The sequence below is a fragment of the Macaca mulatta genome, chromosome 13 (genome assembly GCF_049350105.2).
Source record: "Macaca mulatta isolate MMU2019108-1 chromosome 13, T2T-MMU8v2.0, whole genome shotgun sequence".
NCBI classification, from domain to species: Eukaryota; Metazoa; Chordata; class Mammalia; order Primates; family Cercopithecidae; genus Macaca; species Macaca mulatta.
Window position 1 is genome coordinate 10778288 of NC_133418.1, and position 22441 is coordinate 10800728.

At 41.3% G+C, this 22441-nt stretch overlaps 2 protein-coding genes across 3 annotated transcripts in view; one reads left to right on the top strand and one right to left on the bottom strand.

The window, feature by feature from the left end:
* The window catches only part of SLC9A2 (solute carrier family 9 member A2), a 91060-nt gene that overhangs the window by 49527 nt on the left and 19092 nt on the right, over positions 1–22441 (top strand). The window contains exons 4-5 of the mRNA XM_001108368.5: positions 13159–13376; positions 14018–14220. Of these exons, the coding sequence (XP_001108368.3) occupies positions 13159–13376; positions 14018–14220 (421 nt within the window). The remainder of the gene's footprint in view (positions 1–13158; positions 13377–14017; positions 14221–22441) is intronic.
* Positions 1–22441, bottom strand: part of LOC106993093 (uncharacterized) — a 49357-nt gene that overhangs the window by 8252 nt on the left and 18664 nt on the right. The window contains exon 5 of one of the 2 annotated variants that reach the window (XM_077958953.1): positions 12813–13835. The exons of the other annotated variant lie outside the window; for it this stretch is intronic. Coding sequence (XP_077815079.1) covers positions 13769–13835 — 67 coding nt within the window. The 3' untranslated portion in view covers positions 12813–13768. Of the gene's footprint in view, positions 1–12812; positions 13836–22441 lie in introns of those variants that run through there. 2 annotated transcript variants of the gene reach the window in all.

The window sequence follows — 22441 nt, forward strand, 5'->3', positions numbered from 1 at the left end:
CCTTTTGGATTTCAGACTCCTTTCTGATCCTCCCCTTCTACCCTACACAGTTCCCTGGGCTCTAATAAGTGGGACATTGGAAACACACTGACCTGAAGAGGGAAGGGTGTACTTGGCCTATAGCAGCAAATTTTGAAAATGACTAACTCCTCCTTCAGATAGGAGAGTAAGTGCCCATTTTTTTATATTTTATTTTTTGAAATGGAGTCTCGCTCTGTCACCCAGGCTGGAGTGCAGTGGCACGATCTCAGCTCACTGCAACCTCTGCCTCCTGGGTTCACGCCATTCTCCCACCTCAGCCTCCCAAGTAGCTGGGACTACAGGTGCCTGCCACCACACCCGGCTAATTTTTTTTTTTTTGTACTTTCATAGAGATGGGATTTCACCATGTTAGCCAGGATGGTCTCGATCTCCTGATTTCGTGACCCACCCACCTCAGCCTCCCCAAGTGCTGGGATTACAGGTGTGAGCCACTGCCCCTGGCCGTGCCCAATATTTTTTAGTTCTGCTGTGATGGATTAATAATTCCTTAGTATTTCTTTCCTTAAGAGTACTTCCTAAGTATTTTCTATTTATTGCTAATTATTCCAGTAGCATTATTGCAAAGAAAGTAGAATATGGTGATTAGTTTCATTCTTATGAATAAATAAATCAAGGCCCAGATGGACAAAACATGGCTGTCAGATGACTCAGTGGAGAATTAGACCTGACCCTGCGTCCCCAGTTACCAGGTCAGTCCTGTTTATGTGCAACATCCCCTCCCCCCACCAAAAAAAAAAAAAAAAACCCAGCACATCCCCATGCAAATTTGTAAATAAGTAAATTTGTAACGGGAATTTCCAGAATGATAGGTTTAGGAAATCCAGGAGTAGCTCCAGCTTGCTGGACTGAAGTAGTCACTGGTAAAGGTGTGAAGATCATATGCTCTCTTCATCCTTTTTCTTTGTAGGAGCTGATAATTGTCATCTGTTTAACATTTTGAGAAAAAATAGGAAAGCATGCCTTTTTTTTTTTTTTTTTTTTTTTTTTTTTTTTTTTTTTTTGCCTATCCTAGTTCCTCTTGGTTTACCCACACTTTGTAGCATTTAGGGGACCATCTCTTCAAGATCCAAGAGGGTTAAACCATAGCCCTAGATACCAGAATAACCAGTTCAACATGTTTACTTGTGTTCACAAAGATTAAAAATAATAAACACATGACATTGTAGGACATTCATAAAACATTATATGATGTATCGTGTTTATAACATGCTTTCAAACACATGATGCCAACTGACCCTCATCTCAATGTCCTCAAGTGTGAAGAAGAGCAGGAAGAGAGTTTACAAAGAAGGAAGCGGGGAATCAAGACTAGAGCCTTAAATCTCTGGCTCCCTGTTTCTTCTCACTGGGTCATTGTACCTTACACCGCCTTGACAAATAATAGTTGTACTTTTAATTATAGTGTACACTTTCACTGATAGCTCTGACTGGCCAAGACTGACCACTTCAAAATCTGGTATGACCACCGCAAACATAAATAAGGCTGGGGTGGGAGGAGGAAAGGTAGGAAAATGATGCTAGAAATTAAGTGATATAAAAACAAAGCATATACCCCTTAATTTCTTGGACATATTCAGGAAAAAGGAAAAACAAAGAAAGCAACAAAAAGCTTATGATTATCTTTTATTTTCTATTGTATAACTTTGCCTGAACTGTAGTGTAAGACGAGTAAAGACAGAAAGGAATTGGAAATTATAAACCTTAACCTAGAGACATGTAAACAATTCATGAAATTATTTGTATTTATGTTTATGGTTTAAGCTGTTTAATTTAGTAGATTCAATAGATGAACCCCAGCATTTGCTTGGTTCTTTGAAGGAGGAACAAAAATAGTAAGCTGTCACTTCTTTCCTCGGTCCTGCCATAGGGTGGCCACCAGCCTCGTGTGGCTTCTGAGCACTTGAAAGTAGAATTGAGTTGTGTTGTAAGTTTAAAATACACAGCAGAGGCTGGGTGTGGTGGCTCACGCTTGTAATCCCAGCACTACGGGAGGCCGGGGCAGGTGGATAACTCAAGGTCAGGAGTTTGAGACCAGCCTGGAAAACATGGCGAAATCCCATCTCTACTAAAAATACAAAAATTAGCCGGGCATGGTGGTGGATGGCTGTAATCCCAGCTGCTACTCGTGAGGATGAGGTAGGAGAATCGCTTGAATCTGGAAGGTGGAGGTTGCAGTGAGCCAAGATTGCGGCACTGCTCTACAGCCTGGGCAACAGAGCAAGACTCCATCTCAATAAAGAAAATAAATAAATAAATAAATAAATAAATACACAGCAGATTTTTAAGACTGAGTAGGAAAAAACGGATTCTAGAATGTCCCATTAGTAATTTCTATACTGATTTGATGTTGAAATGACAATGTATTAGACGTGTTGAGTTACATAAATATGTTCCGAAAATTACGTTCAGTTTCTTTTCATGTCTTTCGCTGTGAATACTAGGAAACTGCAGATTACATATACAGCTCCGATGATTCCTACTAGACACTGCTGTTCTGTGGTGCTCACTACTAGTGTTTTCTACTTGGATATTTGAAGACTTGGTGACATATGTTTTATTCCTTTTGATAAGGTAAAAAAAAAAGGTCATGAAAAGATGGGAGGAATGAAAGAGAGATGCTCTCCCCGCTCTGATGATAACTGTGCTCTTTATAAAGAACATTTCTTTGAGAATGGGAAAGTTTAGAAAGAAAATAAGGAGGGAGAGACTGAAGGGAAGTTGGAGGTCCTTCTGAAGTGGCTTATGATAATTAAGATGTCAAATTAAAGCTACCTTGTGAAAATGAAAAATGTTCCCCTAGGTCCACGTTTGGGGGTTTGGATATAAACATCCTCAAAATCTAAAGTGGGAGGGAAAGCTGTGGCTCCTGCAGGAATGAGCAACGTACTTTAAAACAGGTTCCCTGGGTTGAGATAATGTATGTGTTTTGCAAATTGAATTTGTAAACTTAGACAATAGTCAGTATTCGAAACATTATATTTTCTTGCCTTATCTTCTTAGAGGTAAAACAACATTAAAGACATTGTTTTCATCTCTGTTTTTATCTGTATTTACTCTGCAGACTGACTGAAGATCAATAGAGCCTCTATATTAAGGCCTATTATAGGTCTTTATTCTAGCTAATGTCAAAAGATATTGATTTTTGATGGAGAAAAAAAAATCAAACACACAAAACTCATGCTAAGTAAGATTATGTATTTCATTCTTGAAGATTATCAGGAATACATTATGAAGCCAATCAGTCTTCCCTCAACTTGTTACCTGTGTCTCAGTGTCTTCTGGTGTTTATCAAGTGGTCAGGGTACTAAAGGAATAATTAATATATCGGGTACTCAAGGAATAGCAATATAAGTTTAAGTGAAACACAAGCAGAAAAAACTTATTTTCTAGGAAAAATTGGTACAATGCATAATACATCCAATAGATGCTGTACTTGACTGGCTTATGAAAATCAATTGACTGCATTCTTAGAATATTTAGCTAAAAAGATAGGATATTGATATTGCTTTTTTGGTTATTAGGATGAATCATACCATTGCTTTTCTCCTTCAGTGCAGATAACAGGGTAGATTTTAGAGGTATCCTTTAGACAAGAAAAAAGTTGATATTTCCTTGCCAACTTTAAATTACACAAAACTTTAACAATTCGCTCCCGAATTAAGAACGGATTCTTCCAAATCTATTTGAAGAGTGGATATTTTTGTGTAACTGAAAATGCTGCCATCACTTTGCTTTTTGGACTGTTTCTTGACTGTTCTTTATGTTTATTTTTTAAAAATGATGATATCCCTTCTGGCCTGTATTTCAAGAATATTGTAGGAGATGATATTACTTTCTGGTAATGTGTAGGCCAAAATGTAAAACAAGATAATAAGTCAGAAATGTATAATTGCTGAGAAATAAATACTTTTTCTTTTTTAATAAACTTTTTTTCAGAAAAATTGAAATGAAATGTATACTTAGCACCCAGCTAGTACTTTTGAATATGACACGCTTGGACACATGGATTAAATCAGTGTTTCGGCCCCTGCGTGAGGAGGTTAGAGCCAGGAATACAGCTATGGAGGTTAAGGTTGGCTCTTCCTTGACATAATATGTGTCCCAAGGAGAACCTATTATTCTTTCTCCTTGCTTGAACAAATCTCAGTTTACTTCTCAGCAATTCTCTGGACAGGGGAGGACACTGGCCTGGTGTGAACCCCAGGCCCTCCTGTGTTGGCTTCTGGGGCGAGGAGAGGCTGCCTGCAGCTCCTCTTGATGCTGTAGCATTTCTCTTATGTACTCGCTCCTGCTGCTGCCATTTCCCTTACCTCAATCAAACATGAGGTCTGACTTTGTCAGTATTCCCAGGGGACCTGGCCAAGTGGCCCCCATTCTGTCTTTCCACTTGTGTCCTCACAGTTAATCCCTCGTTATTTGACGTAACTTGAGTCACCAGGCATCTTTGTAGTCAGGAGCCTGGCTGAAACAATAGAGTGAAGCTCTGTGTTAATGAAGGGAGCCAAACTCAAACCAGTTTAAGTCAGAAAGGAGGGATTTCCTGGCTCATGCAAATAAGTACATTTTTTTGAGAGGACCGATGGGATTTGGCCTTAGGGTGATAGGATGAGGGACTCCTATGTCTGCCTAAGTATTTCTCTCTGTTAACTTTCTGTCCCTTCGTGAGAAGGCTTCCTTTTAGTTGGTTAGTCATCTCCAAAGCATGAAACCAGGGTCACAGACAAATCAAGTTTTATATCTCTGCAACTCTGTCACTGAAGAGTAAAGCGAGATCTACCCTGCCAGGTCCTGTTAGAAAACATTTCAGAGCAAGCACTGTGATTGGCCCTGGGGTTTGGAGAACTGTCATGGGATCAGACTGTGTCACATGACCAGCCCTGTGACATGAGAAGTAGGGTTTGTTGCCAGAAGAAGGCAGTGAACTTAAACTCACTTTGAGTCAGACTGCCATCCCAATCTGTGTTGACTACAAGTTAGCAAGGAAAGCCCAATCCTCTACAGTAAAGTATACTGGGATGGTAATGTTGATGATGCTTGGGTTGAAGCCTCAGTGACGAAAAGAGGGACATTTTGGGTAGAGGCAGAGGTGTAATTGAAGGCTCCGAGGTGAACTGAACTCTAGGTTGGTGAGAAGGAGGGGCCCCTGGTCTTGCCTGACCTGTTGTGTGCTATAGGCAGGTGAGAGCCTTTGGAATCTTTAAGGAGAAGTGACATAACTGTATTTCTGTTTTATGATAAATACATGATCAGAGTGCTTCCAAAACTTTTTTACACCATGACACTTACAGCTATTAAAGTTTTCATGATACTGTGGGTGAAAGCTGTAGGTCATGGCCCCAGTCTGACTGGCTGCCCTAGGGCTGAGGAATCCTTGATTAAAGAGGAGGATCAGGAAATGCCGCTGTCAGCAGGGATAAGGTACCTAAGTAGAGACTCAGGCAGGAAAAAAAAATACGTGAAGATGCCTGCACACTAACCAGTCTAGGCAAGAGAACACAGGGACCTGCACCTAGATCCAAGTCCTAAAAACTGAGAGACAGGAAGGAAGAATAGTTGGCAAATGTAGTTAAATCCACATTACTCCTCAAATCCCACGTTAATCCTTATGCTCACCCTCCAATACAACTTTAAATAAAATGACCCAAATTTCAGCTCTTTTTTCTCATTTCTCCTTCCTCTTTGGAACCCTCTGCCTATACTCCCATTTCCTGTCCTTAAATGTTAATGTGTTTAGGAATCACCTGGAAATGTCGTTACATGGACAGAATCCCAAGCCTCAGTCAGAGATTCTGATATAGGCTTTGGATGGGGCACAGGCATTTGTAGTTTTCCAACATTTACACGTGGTCCACAGACCATACTGCTCTAATATACTTGCTAGTAGCTGTAAGAACTTCCAGAAAGCAGCAACTCATGCTGATGTTTCTAGGACTCATGTAGACCCACAAAGTATTCTGTGTACGTATCTGGTGCAGGATTGTTGCATGCGGGTTTCACATACCCAGGCCCCACCTGCAGCCCACCTCCAACATTGACCAGGAGTCCTCCACCTGGAAAACCTTAATTCCATCATCAAAATGTTGGTCAAATCTTCCCGCCTCTCTGAGGCTTTTCTTGATACTCCCCAGCTAGACTGGGTAGACTCCATGCGACACTTGACACCTGTGCTTCATGACGCTGTTGACATTGAGTTGTGATCCTTTGATGTTCTCTCTCCAGGTAACCAGAGTTGCTTCAGGTGCCAATAAGTGGTCTCTAAACGTTAGTGGAATTGAATTGAAAGCAGTTTTTCGGGAGAAAAAAGTTGCAGAGAATTTATGCAATGGACAAGGCTTCATGATTCATCCAAGATTTATGACAGCTTCAATGTATTTCATTTTTGATGTTTAAAAAAAAGATAGTTCAGTTTTTATGCTTGGATCCTGTTTTAAAAACAATTGTTGTTTGCATTTTCTCATATGTCAAATTCTGTTTCTCTTGGTTGTCAGGTTTTCTGGAAGAAGCAATTCACTGTATAGTCCATTCATGCCCTGGAATAATTTAATTTACCTCACTTGAGTGAGTACTTTATTCTGAGAGCATGCAATGTGCCCTGAGTCACCACAAGACCTGGCTTTAATCAATACAGAAAAAACTTTTTAATTGATCTTCATCGTTGCATATGCTTGGCACTGATTAGTGGAATATGCTTTCATATTTGGCAAAGCCTTAATTGAGAATATACAAATATTATTTGGGTGATATTTTCTTGCAATTGAATTCATACTTTTTAAAATCATATGGAATGGGAGCAAAAGAATTTTGCTTAATTGGTTAATCCTACACAGTTCAGATTGTAGATAAAGCACTCTGGATCTTTATTAAACTAGACTTAGCTAGCATTAATTGAACTTGTATTTGGTACCACTATAGGCACAGACCATGCTAAGCATTAGTCCATAGTCTCAAAGCACACATTCTGGTAGAAAAGAAATAAGTATCTGTAGAAAGCAGGTTAATAATGGAGTCATGGAGTAATACAGAAAAAAAGTATCTGTTCGAATTTTCTACTCAGAAAATAGTCAAATGACAAATCATTTAAGTAGAAAGGAAAGTCTATTTCCACCCCACCCTCTCCAGGAAAAAAAACAAAAAACAAAAAGCAAAAACCAAACTCTTTTGAGGTAGTGTCTATAGCTGGCCTGAATTGTCCTACACTGTATTTTGATTGATATACTGATAAAGAAAACCTCAATTGCTGGTGTAGGAGAAAACCACTAATTACAGTGCTCTCCCTTCTCTGTCTCTCAATTGGTGATAATCACCACACATTTATGTTAAAGTGGTACAGGATAATAACATAGCAGGGTACATCTGCGAATTCTGTGCATGCCTCGTCTCCACACTGTCCTACAGAATGGAGCCTAAGACCTATCGAAATCTGGGCATGCTTTGGAATGCGAAATGGGCAATGGATATAGAGCAAATATATTCATATTGCACCATCATTCCAATTAATGATTCATCCATGCAGTCATTGATGCAAAATATATGCCAGACACTATGCTAAGCATTGGCAACACTTTTCTTTTTCCTCATGGAGCGTCCAGTTTGGTTGGGGAGATAGACATTAATTATGTGATTGAAATTATAATTTCTCATTTTTCTCTCCAGCCTATAAAGTTAAAACTTCTAAGCATTCAGTGTAACAGTGTCATTGAGACCTAACTTCTTGCATCCTCATCTCTTAACATTTTCATCTTCCCCTCCTCCAGCTAACAGAATCATTTGGCAGTTTCCTGAATGCACCACCCTGTTTCTTTCTTTTATGCCTTTGCATATGGCTGCTGCTTTTCCCTGAATTACTCACTTCCTCTTTTTCCTGATAGGTGAGAGTGTCCATGAAGATGTTGCTCAAATGTCCTCTTTTGTGGCAGAAGTCACCCTTTGCTTTCCTGCACTTCCACAGCATCTTCCCTTTCCTCATTCTAGCATGTACAGTGTTGTGTTCCGATGATCTCTTTGTGTCTGTTTCTTCCCTTAGACTGTGAACTCTTGAAGGCAGAAATTGAGTCTTACTTGCTTTCACCTTCCTAGATCCCAGCACAGAATTTGGCTCAGAATGGATGCTCAGAAAATGTTGGTTGACGTTAAATTGCACTTCTCAATCATATTAACTAGGTATGGAAATTAAAACAAAGAGAGAGAGAGAGACATGCATGAAGGGGGGGGAAGATGATTCAATGACACAAGCTAATAAAAGTAAGGGCGTACTAGGAATATTGAAGGCCAACAGTTTTATTTTGAAGCTTTAGAATTAAGAAACTTAACCAGAATTTTCTATAATATTAAGAATCTATTTAGGCTACTATTTTGTTGAGGACAATGTCATACTGATGACACAGAATGCGGATATGAGGCTGTGGGCTTCACACATGAAATCCTCATGTGTTCATGTGATGAAGGAAGAAATCTCCTCTCTCGATAGTGTGGTGGCACTGTGATAATGCTATGATGTGATATGGTACCCAAGGACTCTCCTGGCCACATACTTCAAACCCAGTAAGGCCAAGGGCAGTCTGATTCTAACCTGCATCATTCGCCACCTCTGTAAGTTTCTTGTGATTCTTTTAGAGAAAGAGACACATATGTATATACTGTGATGGTGATGACTGTCAGCTCTAAAAGATGACCTGGTGGAGTGGGCAGCGATGGTTTCATTCTTTCTATCCGTAAGAGGCCGTTTTGCCTGTACCTCTCTAGTGGAAGGCAGACTAGCTCATTTGTAGTTTGTTTACTTTTGATGTTTTTGAAGGTGAGGTGGTTTTACTTCAGGTCAGAGTACACTGCAACAAAAAAAAATGTCTTTGCAATAAAAACACCTCCAGACCTTTGCTTGAGAGGCCAGGTGACTCAAGTTGTACATGGCAGACCACAATGGGAACTTTGGGAGTATTTTCCCCAGCCCCTCAGGTGCCTCAGTGCCACAGACATGCACAGACTTGCTGAACAGGACACTACCAGATGCTAGGGCCTGTGGTACCCACCCAGGGCGTTCTTTCTTCCTGTTCAGTGTCTCACTGAGGCTGGTAGGAAACTTCATGGAGTTACAGTAAGGTGTCTGGCTACTCTTGAGCATCACTCTCAATATCGTGTTAAGGATACAAAGCAATGGAAAATGATCCCATGGACATTCATGTTAAATTAATTCATGTTTTATTCCTACACCAAAGCTATATATATATTTTTGAGACAGAGTCTTGCTCTGTCGCCCAGGCTGGGGTGCAGTGGTGTGATCTCAGCTCACTGCAATCTCTGCCTCCTGGGTTCACGCCATTCTCCTGCCTCAGCCTCCCAAGTAGCTGGGACTACAGGTGCCTGCCACCACACCCGGCTAATTTTTTTTATTTTTAGTAGAGATGGGGTTTCACCATGTTAGCCAGGTTGGATTCGATCCCCTGACCTTGTGATCTGCCCGCCTGGGCCTCCCAAAGTGCTGGGACTACAGGCATGAGCCACCGTGCCCGGCCACCAAAGCTATATTTCAATTGTTTCTAAACAGAAATTGTTAAATTGCTCATGTAATAAACTGGAGATTACTTTTTGCCTGCATGGTTTACTTTTTGCCCAATGAATGATACGAACATAATTTTAGAGGGAAATGTTTAGAACGTTTAGAAAAACACTATTCGTCAGCCTTTTAAAGTTACATTTTTGAATGATTCAAAACAATCAATTCATGAGGGAGAGAAGGGGATGGGGTTAACATGAGGAATCAACTCTACCGCTGATGTTTCCACTCTATAGATGACATTTTGTTTTAAAAAATACAAGTGACTGGAGAAGGCTGGGTAGTGGCTACTTTGGTGTTCATTTATTTCCATATTTGTCTATAAGTTAAAGTGCTTTATAATAAACCCTTTTGAAGTATCTTTTGTATAGGATTAGAGAATTTAAAAAAAATGTCTGTTATAAATTACTTTTACTATAAATTTTCTACCTGACAACATTTTTTCCACTACATGAAGTACCTAAAAAAGCAACATTTTTGAAAGGCTCATTCGTGTGTGTTTCTGTATACATGTCTTTTATATATATATATAAAACATGTTATAATTCAGATTCTTAATCTAATCTATTGCCCTCATTACTTTGTATTGGACAAATCTTACTTTTTAAAGTCTATTAAAGAAAAATTAAGCCAAAATATGAAAGATGAAGATTTTCAGAAATGTGGGTAACCAGTGATTTATATCTGGGGGAGCGCTGGCAAGATGCCTGATACTGGCTTACTGGGACAGATGCCACTTTCCAGCTTGTTCTCCCAGTTCCTATTGCCTGCTGGAGGAGGTTCCAGGATTTCACGTCAAGTCAGTGTGACAGAGCTCCCATTAGTTTCTGTCACCTAATTAATTGCATGCAAGCAGCAGAGGCCATGTTCATCTGGGCCATGCACTTGGTTCAGGATACAGTTTAGGGGAGGAGAATGCAACCTGGAAGGGTTGAATAGTGGCCTCAAAGATGTCCCCAAAGATGTCCACATCCTAATCCCTGGAACCTGCTAATATGTTACCTTCTATGGCCAACGCGACTTTGTGGATGTGATTAGGTGAGAATCCTGAGATGGGGAGATTCCATTGGAATATCTCGGTGGCCTTGATATAATCATAAGAACCCTTATGAGAGGGAGTAGGAGAGTTGGACTCAGAGAAGATGTGGTTAGGGAAGCAGAGATCACAGGGATGTGGCAAGAGCCAAGGAATGCAGGTGGCCTCTAGAAACTAGTGAAGTCAGGGGACAGATTCTCCCCTAGAGCCTCCAGAAGGAAAAAGCTTTGTCACCATCTTGATGTTAGCCCACTCATGTGATTTTGGACTTCTGACCGCTGGAAGTGCAAGATGGTAAATGTGCATTGCTCGAAGCCACTCAGTTTGTGGTTATTTCTTACAGCAGCCATAGGAGATGGATACAAACAGTCTTGTGCTTGAGAAAGGATAAGCCACAGCTTGGTGGGCAGGGAAGACCTCCTTCCCATCAGAGATTGTGGGGCTCAATGAGAACGTGGAAAGGGTGAGGATTAAGTCCTCCACAGTGCTGGCTTTGTTTCTGTAGAGACGAGGTCTCATTTTGCGTAGGCTGGACTTAAACTCCTGGGCCCAAGCGATCCTCTTGCCTCGGCCTCCCAAAGTGCTGAGATGACAGTTGTGAGCTACCATGCCTGACCCGGTACTGTCTTTAAATCAGATTGCCCAGATTCATACCCTGGCACCACCATTTATTAGCACTGGAATCTTATATAATTGAACCTCTGTCTGCCTTTGTTCTCCCATTTACAAGCATAGGAATGATAACAGAACTTGCTCATAAACTTGTTATAAGGTTTAACTGACATAATCCATTCAATATGTTTGCATAGTACCTGGCACAAAGTAAAGGTTCTCTGAAGATTGACTGTTTTTATATGAGTCCTCAACTATTCCGAGGCTTTGCCATGTGTTTATAGCTGTTTTATAGCTGTTGAATTTTATTACCACATTTAATAAGGCCATTCCTTCTTTTGGGAAACCACATAAATTATGCATTCTTCACTTACAGAAATCTAAAAGAGATACCCACTTATTCTGGGGACAGTGACATGGTGGCTCAATGCGTGGTCCTTAGATTGATGGAGTCTTTGTTTCAATAAGGGGCACAAACATAAATATACCTGCATTTGTTTTCTATGTGAACAACAGATGTGTTCCTTGCAATGAGAGGTCTTTGTGGTTATCTGTTTAGGTTTTAGAGGATGCTTAGGTTTGCGTTCTTCTACCTATTCTTATGCTCACATAAGAATTTCAGATTTCTTTAAGACAGCAGAAGTCTTCTCAGAGTGAGGAGGACCACATGATGGGAGTAGCGGGAGCTGAACTAGGGTCACTGTAGTGCTGGAGTTATGAGAATGCTGGAAACTTTGCAGATCATGACCAGTATTTAGCTTATGGCATGGCTACCACTTAGTGGAAGGCAGGGTGGCTCCCTCTAATCCCATCCTCCTGTTTCATTCTATAGGACCTGTGTAATGAAATTCTTTTGGTACTTTGTAGTAATTGTGTCTCCTTAGATTGGACCTACCATGAACTGTCACCAAGCTCATCCTAAATTCCCCTCTGTGGGTGGCATCTGAGTTGATCAGGGGTAGCGTCCTCGACAGAGAGGGACCCACTTGTGTAGTAAGGCAAGAAGACAGTAAAGAACAAGTTGAGGTTGGGCAATTCCATACAGCGGAGGCACATGGTGTGTGCCCAGGTGGAGAGAGGGCAGATGTGAAACTGGAATTCTCCACTGAGGGAAGTGTGTGAAGAGCTTCAGAAGTGTGGACCTGATCCTGGTGCCCTTCCTTTTCTACAGGTGCCATATTCCAGTAGATATCATGAGAGTGAGAATAAAGGGCTCTGTGGTCTCAAAGTTTTGGAAATACTGGGGAGAACAAGCAAAAGAGTTTCTTTGGTTTAGGAATTCTCAGAGCCTGTTAAAACCTTTTGAATTTCCCAGAAGTGGATACAACAGATACATAGAAATGAGACTCAGAATTAAGGACAAAAAGAAGTGAGCGGGTCTAAGAGATATTTAGAATGAAGAATCGAAAACAGTTGTGGACCAATAATATGGCGGGCGGCTACTGGGGTGTGACAGGGAGAGAAGTCTAATACAAGCCCATTTTCAAGTTTAGGATTTTATACAATAGAATCCTTTTAGATAATAGAGGAACAGGGCATATATGGGAAAATACATCAGTTTACAGAAAGATAATGAGTTTCAAATTTATTTTGGACTTGTTTTATCTGAGATACAGAAAGGAGAACTGATAGTGTCAATGTCCATAGACCTTTAAGCATGAATCTGGGGTAAGGGAATTGAGGGACCAGAACGCTGGGCGGAGCAGAGTAGTTCAGCCAGGGTTGCTAAAGAAGACCTCTGGAGATTGTAGGATTTCCAAGGTTTACATGCAAATCACATTCACCTCTAAAAATCATTTGATGATGTTGTAGTCTTGGGCAGAAGAGTAGAGCCATAATTTAGCTCTTAAGTGCTATCTCTTGCATTCTGATTAGGATCATTGTTAGGTTTCAAGAGAAGCTGAATCTTGTCTTTCAGAATCACTGCTTGTGCAATGACTATGAATAAGTACGTGGAAGAAAATGTATCTCAGAAATCCTACACGACCATCAAGTACTTCATGAAGATGCTGAGCAGCGTCAGCGAGACCTTGATCTTCATCTTCATGGGCGTGTCCACCGTGGGCAAGAATCACGAGTGGAACTGGGCCTTCGTCTGCTTCACCCTGGCCTTCTGCCTCATCTGGCGAGCCCTAGGTAATGAGTTCTTGTTTGCTAAATGGACATATGTGACACTCACTCACTGAATGGAGCTTTCCTTTTGTCACTCCCTTTCTGCTGTTGAGGCTTCTTTTTTATCTGCTTAATTTCTTCTTCTTTCTTACCTACTTCTTCCTCCTCTTCTTCCTCTTCCTCCTTTACTTTTTTCTCTTCTACATTCTCCTCTTCCTCCTTTTCTTCTCCTTTCTCATTTCCTTCCTCCTCTTCTCTATTATCTTCTTCCTTGTCCTCCTGTTTCTCTTTTTCCTCCTCTTCCTTCTCACCTTCCTCTTCCTCTTCCCCTTTCCTTCCTCATTGGCCTCTTCATCTTCTCTCTCTCTTGCTCTTCTCGCCCCTTCCTGATATACTCTTTTCTTCTCTGAGTATCTTCATGCTTTGTTATAAGTCAGATTAGTTTGTCTTGTCTTCTCTGATTTCACATTTTCACCCACGATCCTGGAACAACATCAAAGACCCAGAACCTGGTATTACTAGCAAGACAGAGAAAAAGGGGAAAGACTTTGGGGCCTATTCTTAAATCCTTTGTCCCTGTCGCAGAAGCACAGAAAATGAGTCTATGTGTTTTCATATTCTGGCGTCACCCAGTCTGTTTCCTCTTGGGTTTTCTTTCTTTGCAGGTGTCTTTGTCCTGACTCAGGTCATTAATAGGTTCCGGACCATTCCCCTGACCTTCAAGGATCAGTTCATCATTGCCTATGGAGGACTGCGAGGTGCCATCTGTTTTGCACTAGTGTTTCTCCTTCCTGCTGCTGTGTTTCCTCGGAAAAAGCTGTTTATTACGGCTGCCATTGTTGTCATATTCTTTACTGTCTTCATTCTGGTGAGTACAGTAATCCCTTTACCAGGAGGGCAAAAAATATTGTTCAGAATATTGGATTCTGTTTACAGGATGCAAAGTAGCAAAGGTGTGTTGAAACTTTGGTAGTTAGTTACTAGGGAAAATGATATTTCCTGTCTGGGTTCATGTCATTAGATTGTTGAGGGGCCTTAGAGAGTCCAATTTGGTCACTTGGCCTACACAGAGAAATTATTATTTAAGGAAACTAAACTAAGTGCTCTAATCTTATGACTGGAAACTTAGGAACTGCACTTGCTAATGCTTATTATTTTTCTGACTTAGCAAATGCACTTGTTCAATGCTAGTTGTGCATATGACCTTACAACAGCTATTTGACCCCTATGAGTTGACTGCCTAGTGGTGACTCCCCTGAAATGAGGAAAGGATGAATGCACGTTTAATACTGGGAGGCAGAAAGTATGGTGGGCCTGTGTCCAGATCCCTACTTTCCAAATTAATCAATCTCTTTAAGTTAAGATGCCAACTCTTAGAAGATTATATTTTGCAGATATTCATTTATTAAATATTTACTGGACTCCTGCTAAGGGCCAGGCAGTGCTCTAGGAGCCAGAACATATAAAGATCCCTGTCCCTGCTGCAGAGCTTACATTTCAGAGGGGTTGGTAGCACTAGACAAGAAACACAAGTAAATCATAGAGCATGTTAGAAGGTGAAAATTGTTATATAAGAAGGATAGAGTAAGGAGTCAAGCATGATGAGGGTAAAGTGGTGGGGGAAACGCTACAATTCCAACATCAAATGGTCATGAAAGGGAACAGCAAGAAAAATGAGATTTGAGCAAAGGCATGCAGAAGGTGGAGGAATTAGCTAAGCCCAAGAACATCCCAGGCAAATGGGCTGAGGGATCAAGTGTGTTCTGACGGCAGTGTGCTCTTGGCCAGTGTGGCGGAGTGGCACAGAGTGTGGTGTGGAGTGTAGGAGAATGAAGTGAGGCAGGTTCTGGAGTCCAACATCATGCAGGTCCGTGCAGGCCAGTGTATGAAGCTTGGCTCTTCTCCAAGTGAAATGGGAGCTATTAGAAAGTGTCATGCAGATCCCTGATATGTTCTGACTTCCCTTGTAAAAGGATCACGCTGGCTACTGTGTTGCGAATAGACTGTTGTGAGGAAAGGGTGGATGTGGGAATCCAGCATGGAAGCCCTGCAGTCATCAGGCAGGGCCAGGCTGGTGGAAGTTCAGTTGGTGAGAAGTGGTAAGATCCTAGAATACTTTCTGATGGAGCAACCCATGGGATTCCCTGATGGGTTAGACATGTTGTGAGGGAACGAGGCGTCACTCAGATCTCCAGGGGTTTTGGCCTGAGCAGCTAGAAGGATGCACTTGCCCTCAGTTGAGAAGGGGAAGTCTGTGCATGGCAGAGGTGGGGGTGGGGAGATTGTCAGTTCAGTGATGGGCATGCTGCATTAGGCGTGTCCATTAGACCTACAGTGGAGATAAGGATGAGGCAGATATTATGAATCCGGAGCTCAGGAAAGGGGCTCTCTGGCCACTAGCAGAGAATTGGTATTAGAAGCCATGAAGCTGGACGTGATTGTCAAAGGAGTGAAAATATATATTGAAGAGACCACAATAGAGGAGGAAGGATTAGGCCTTGGGGCAGCCCAACCTTATGACATCGTGGGAAGAAGGGAGCAGCCAAGAAGAACAGAGAACGAGCGACTGGTAAAAAAGGAGGAAGATCAGGAGGTGTGCCTGTGTTTTAAAAATGTATTCATATTTATTTAACAGTTTGTCACCGAATGCTTTCTGGGTGCCTGATGCAAATCTAAGCATCTTACATGTTAATTCATTTAACCCTCATAACAACTCCATGGAACATAACTCTAGGAATCATGGTTTATTATCCCTATTTTGTGGGTGAGGAAAGTGGGGCACTGACACTGAGGTTAAGTCAGTTTATCAAGTTTGCACAGATATAAAAATGTAGAGCAGAGTCAAAACCTATTTGCTTTTGACCCTGAATAAGGTGTCCAGGAGAGAGCCTGGTGTGTAGCAAGTGCTTAGTATTGTAATGCATCATGATTTTCCTCCTTCCTTCTAGTCATTTCTTCAAAAGACAGTTCATCCTTCATTCATTCATGCCTTCCAACACTGGGGACAGTGAGTCCTCTGGAATCCTGGAGAAGACCCTTTCCTGAGTTAAGATGACCACCTTCTGTTATTGTCTTTATTATCAACACCTTTCTGCTTTTGCACAGTAATATGGGCCAGAAATGGTGACGACTTGCCCTTGGGAAGTAGTGGCAGAGCTGAGAAAAAGTAGATGCAGTCCTCTTTATTTTGGAAGACTCTTCAATGAGACTTTATGGAGAAGTAAGCCAAAGCAGGGCAGAGGATCAGCGGAAGGATGACTGCCAACTCTTGTATTGTGTGGAATGTCAGAGAGCTTGTGGGGACAGGGGAGGCTGGAAGTCAGGAAGTTCATGTGAGATGGATCACCTGTTCTCAGTGATGTAGGGGCCTGGCTTTCCCTGAGTGTGAAGAGGACAGGAGGAGGATAGATGGGAGGAGAGAGATGAAGGTGGGTAAAGGCTGTGATAGAAAAAGAGAAAGCCTGAAGCAACAAACGGAAGAGTTGAGATGTATTAGCCACATTTGGTATTGTGAACACATCAAGCTAATCCTCCACTAAGGGAGACATCTGGGGATCATTGTCTAGAGCCTGCAGGTGTAGAGATGTCAGTCTTTCCTCTGATGAGGTTTAAGGAGAGTCTGGCCAAGTTCACTTGGATATCCACAGAGAAGAGAAATTGCTGCGGTTCCACTTGTGTTGATATCTTCCTTTTCCTGTTCTCTGCCTACCCTTGTGTGTGCACAGATTGGAGACTGCATGCATATTGCTTGGTTCCTTGACTCTGCCCACATCCTCTTCCTCCTATTCTCCTACCTACCACTGGTTCTTAAGAGACTCTGAACACACGCACGTGCACAAGCGTGCATGCACACACACATAAATACACACATACTCCCTTCAGAAAAGGTGTCTTTTCCAGAATACATCAATAATTAAGGAATTCAGTGAAGGAAGCCTGGAGGGAAATACTTGATGAGATACAAATATAGCAGGAATAACTAATTATAAATCCATGCATAAAATGTTGCCTTTCAAGTAAGAATTATGTATTCTTTTTCAAATGACAGCTTTTATGTTGATGGACCGATTACTAAACTTTAAATATGTTTTTCTCCCCTTATTTTAATACTTTATATGATAAGCTCTTCCAACCTGGTGCTATATAACTATTTTCAAAAACAGGATTTTACACGATGTATGATGCATTATTTGATATCACAGTTTATCAGGAGAATTTTCACACTGTTTGAATCGTGTTGCTCATTAGCAAGTGATATAGTCTCTTTATGAGGCACACGATCATGTTAGTAGAATACGGTCCTGTTTGGGGAATTTTTTTGTTTTTTTTTCTTGAGATAGAGTCTCACTCTGTCACCTAGGCTGGAGTGCAGTTGCATGATCTTGGTTCACTGCAACCTCTGCCTCCTGGGTTCCAGCAATTCTCCCACCTCAGCCTCCCTGAGGAGCTGGGATTACAGAAATGCACCACCACACCCAGCTAATTTTTATATTTTTCGTAGAGATGGGGTTTTGCCATGTTTGCCAGGTTGGTCTTAAACTCCTGGCCTCGAGTAATGCACCTGCCTTGGCCTCCCAAAGTGCTGGGGTTAAGTGTGAGCCACCACCATGTCCAGCCGTGGAATCCTGAATGAGGAAACAATTCTGATTCCTTGGACATTTGAGTTCGTTTTTTTCCAATATGATTGGTAATTTTATTTATATCAAATATAAGCTATTTCTCATGTATTTAAATGATATTCAAAATTGGGGAAGGTGGAGGACAGTTATATAAAGCGCAGTTTTAGAGTACGGCATTGTGGGTTGCTATTTTAGGCCTGTTTTTTGCAGCCTCTGTGGGCCTCGGTTTACTTAGCTGTAAAATCTAGACAATGGTCCAGGCAGCGCAGGGGAAATATATGTATAGAGTATGACACCTGACACAGGGTTTTCACCTCACGAGTTGCCATGTTTAATATACTACATTAAGAAAAGTTGTAACGAGGCCGGGTGTGGTGGCTCACGTCTGTAATCCTAGCACTTTGGGAGGCCAAGGCAGGCGGATCACGAGGTCAGGAGATTGAAACCATTCTGGCCAACATGGTGAAACCCTGTCTCTACTAAAAATGCAAAAATTAGCTGGGTGCAGTGGTGTGTGCCTATAATCCCAGCTACTTGGGAGGCTGAGGCAGGAGAATTGCTTGAACCAGGGAGTCGGAGGTTGCAGTGAGCTGAGATTTTGCCACTACACTCCAGCCTGGCGGCAGAGCAAGACTCCTTCTCAAAACAAACAAACAAACACAAAAAAAGTGAAAGAAAACTTGTAACAGAAGAAAGAAAAAGGTGAGCTCTTTCAATATACTTTTCTTTGGACGGAAAAATGATTAGAGTACAATAATGATTATGTAGTTAATCCCTATGGCAGATCTCAAGAATTCCGTAAATGTATTAAGTGGTTATCTAGAAGTCCGTCAAGTGGGAAGGTTACCCAAAATTCAATAGAGAGCAGCCTCTTTTGCACATTAGTGATGTAACTTATGTTAAGTCACTGTGCAGAATTGTGAAGCATCTGGGGTTTTATTATACTTGTAAGCTAACAAGTTCGCCTGTTACTATTTCATGAATGCTGCAGAAGACTCCTGAGTCAAAGACAAAGGACTTTTTTGTCCACGACAAAAGCTGTAGCCACAGCCTTGTGTTGGTTTGTGTCAGTTTTCCATACCTCGTTGTCCCATGGGGGTGACACAAGGGACCTGTGATGGATGTCTGCACATGTCATGGTCTGTATTGCAGGAGGGGGACACGGAGTTTGGGGATATATTGCTCTCTCAGAAGGGTGATCTTACTTTATTTCTCAAGAGTGCTCATTGCTTGCAACCCTGAGAAATGGCCTAGGTAAAAAAGTAATCAAGGCCTGACAGTCTTGGCATCCTCTGCAAGAACATGTGGGGGTGCTCAGGGGCCACGGTAGGGTAACCTTCCCAGCAATTACATGAACCTTTGCTAATTTAGCCTCTCCAACTGGAATGATGCTGCTCACTATTTTATAGACCTCGTGAAGACCCTTAAATGTGCCTTCATTTGTTAAATAAATGGTCATAATTTTTATATATGTACTGTTTAAAAAGGACACAATCTTTGTATTTCATTAACATATGCCATTATTAGGTGGGGTTCCATAGAATTTAGAATACTGTACAACAATCCTACAATAACACGAGCAAGATGATCAGGCTTTTTTAAGATGGACAATGTACGTGAAAAGTTTAGGATGTGAGAGGAAGAGAAGTAGAGGACAGTTCCGTGTGTTTGTGGCTGCACGGCCAGGTGAATGAAGGTGACATTTAATTTGGTGGAGACTACCTGGAGAGTATTGGGTTTGAAGGAAGGGACATCACGTGCTTGCTTAGTTTTGGATGTGTACATTTTGGACATATATATTTGCCTATTAGACATCTAAGTGGATATGTTGGATAGGTAGTTATATATATGAGTCTGAAATTTGGGGGAGAAGCCAGAGTGGGAGATGTAAATTTGGGATTCCTCAACATATAGTTTTTAACACACATAAGTCTGGAATAAATTATTGAGGGTGTAAGCATAGAAAGAATATAGAAAAGAAGGCATCTGATAACTGAACCCTGAAACACAGTAATATTTAGAAATCAAGAAAAAGTTGAGGAATCAGCCCAGGAGACTGGAAAGGGTGACCACTAAAGGAGGAGAAACATCAGAAGGGGTCACGCAGGAAGGAGAGGAGAGGCCTCTAGCAACTGTGACAAATGCAGCTGCAAGGTCAGACCAAGTGTGAGTGGAGAGCACAGCCTTGGATGTAGTGACGCTTTGATGAGTGGCCTCTGCACAAGAGCACTTTGGGTCAGTCAGGAGACCACCACCCCGACTGGCTGGACTCGAGAGGGGAGGGGAAGAGAGAAATGGGGGGCAGGAGATATGGGCAATTCTCTTGAGGTTTCTTAGAGAAAGGAGGTAGTGGCCAGAGGTGGGTATCTGCCATAGGATGGCTTTTGTTTCTGATTTTCAAAGATGGGAGCACGTTTGGAGACTGATGGTACAGGAGAGAGGGAGATCCTGATCAGCAAAGAGAAAGCTGGAGTTTAGGGGAGAGACAGACAGATATAGAAGGGGAAATCAATGTGCGGCATGGAAAGTGCTAAATGAGAGACACACAGATGGGGACTGTGAACAGCTACTGCCACGCTTTAATGCTTCTCACTCCACCTATCCCATTCTAAGATAAACACTGTTTGTACAACAGAATGTATGATCTCTGTGACCAAGTGTGTGATGTGAGAAAGATCTTCCATAAGACAGCATAACAGCGATAGTGATATTTTTTAATACATGAAAATTGTTTCTACAAGTTTTTCTGGAAATTACCTGCTAAATCAGCAAGGAAATATAAGGCAGTTTCTCTCTTCCCCGTCCTTTTTATTTTGCAAATATTAATTCAAAAAACAAAACACAAAACAAAAACTCATTTTCTTCAAAAAAAAAAAAAAGATGAAAAGAATGCTTATGACACTCGCATCGCAGTTGTATTATTTTTTGTTTGTTTGTTTTCCCCTCTGATATAAATGGGAGCTGGGGGATGCTGGGTGGGAGGAAATCAGAGATGGAACAAGATGCAAAACAAATCATTCTCCCCGTTACTCTCCCTGCTCCTGCTGTTACATGATTCTCCCAGGCAGGCCTGACCCTCAGAGGTGGTGTTTAGTATGTATGCCAAAGTGAATGAATGGGTGAAAATTTAACTTGTATTTGCAAATATTTCTATTGGTAGTTTGATGAAAAGCTAAGAGTTTTATTTATTTTTTTTAATCCTGTATGGATGGTAGCAAGCTATTTTATTTTTCTAAGCCTTATCAGGTTACTCCCTGGATGATCTAAATTAGAAATTTTCTAATGTGGGTAAAATAAGGTGCTTTCTCGGTCTTTTGTGTTTCTTTCTCCCTCCCAACCAGACACACAGGCTCTTAGAATATAACATCCAATGTTGGGGGCTTACTATGGCATACACAGATGTCACATACTCGGCCTGAGAAATAGATGGATTGAAGAAAGAAGGAAAGTAAGAAGGGAGGGAGAGGAAGTAAGGCAGCCTTCATCAAATAATTCTTATGGAGCATGACATGACCACTGCAGGCAATTCAAAGAGAAAAAGGGTGCCTATTAAAAGAGACTGTATATACAAACACATGTTGTTATAAGCTTTATGATTATAAACATAAATATATTATGCTTTCAAAAACTTGAGTTGATGGGGTGGTAGGCCACACCTTCTTCCTGGAGTTGATCAGTTGTGATTTATTTATGGTAGTGCCTTCACTTCCAGATCATCTGTAGGGTGGAAGGAATCAACATATGGACTGGGGTAAGCCCTGTGTCCTATCTTTATTTTATGTCCTGTATTTACAAACACTGGTCACTCACTTATTATTTACTAAATGAACACTGATAGGACAAGAGCATGTGAAACAGCAGCTTGTGTCTTTAGAACACATTATAGAGTTTTAAAAATTACACTGATTTTGTCAACTTTTCCTTGAGCTATTATTAAACTAGTGGCTTCATGGAATCTGGAACTTGGTGAAATCTCCCATCTCTGAGAACCACATGTTTACACCCGTTTTCATTTACATAAGTTAGAGATTACAGAACATGTGTTGATTGGAAAACTGCTGTTACCTTTTATGTTATCTCAAAGTGGTAGACTGAAATACAAATAGAATCCAAGATGTGTTTTATACCAAATTTGGTCAAAATCAGTTCACACTTCAGAAAGTTAAATGAAAATTAAGCTGAAAAATGCCCAGAGCTAGACTGATGGAAAAAAACCAATCACCTCCTTTAAAAAATGGATGTGTGTGTGTGTGTGTGTGTGTGTGTAGTGGGTATGTGTGTGTGTGTGTGTGTGTGTGTGTGTCTCAGTCAGTTTGCATTATCAAAAGCATTCTTAGAGTCTGAAAGACATGAGGAGAGATGAGATGAAAGTCAAATGCATGGCAGGGAACATCCCCCTATATAGCTACCCTCTGTCCCTGAAATCCTAACAACTCTTCCTACCCATGTATCCTTCCTGCCAGGAAGTAG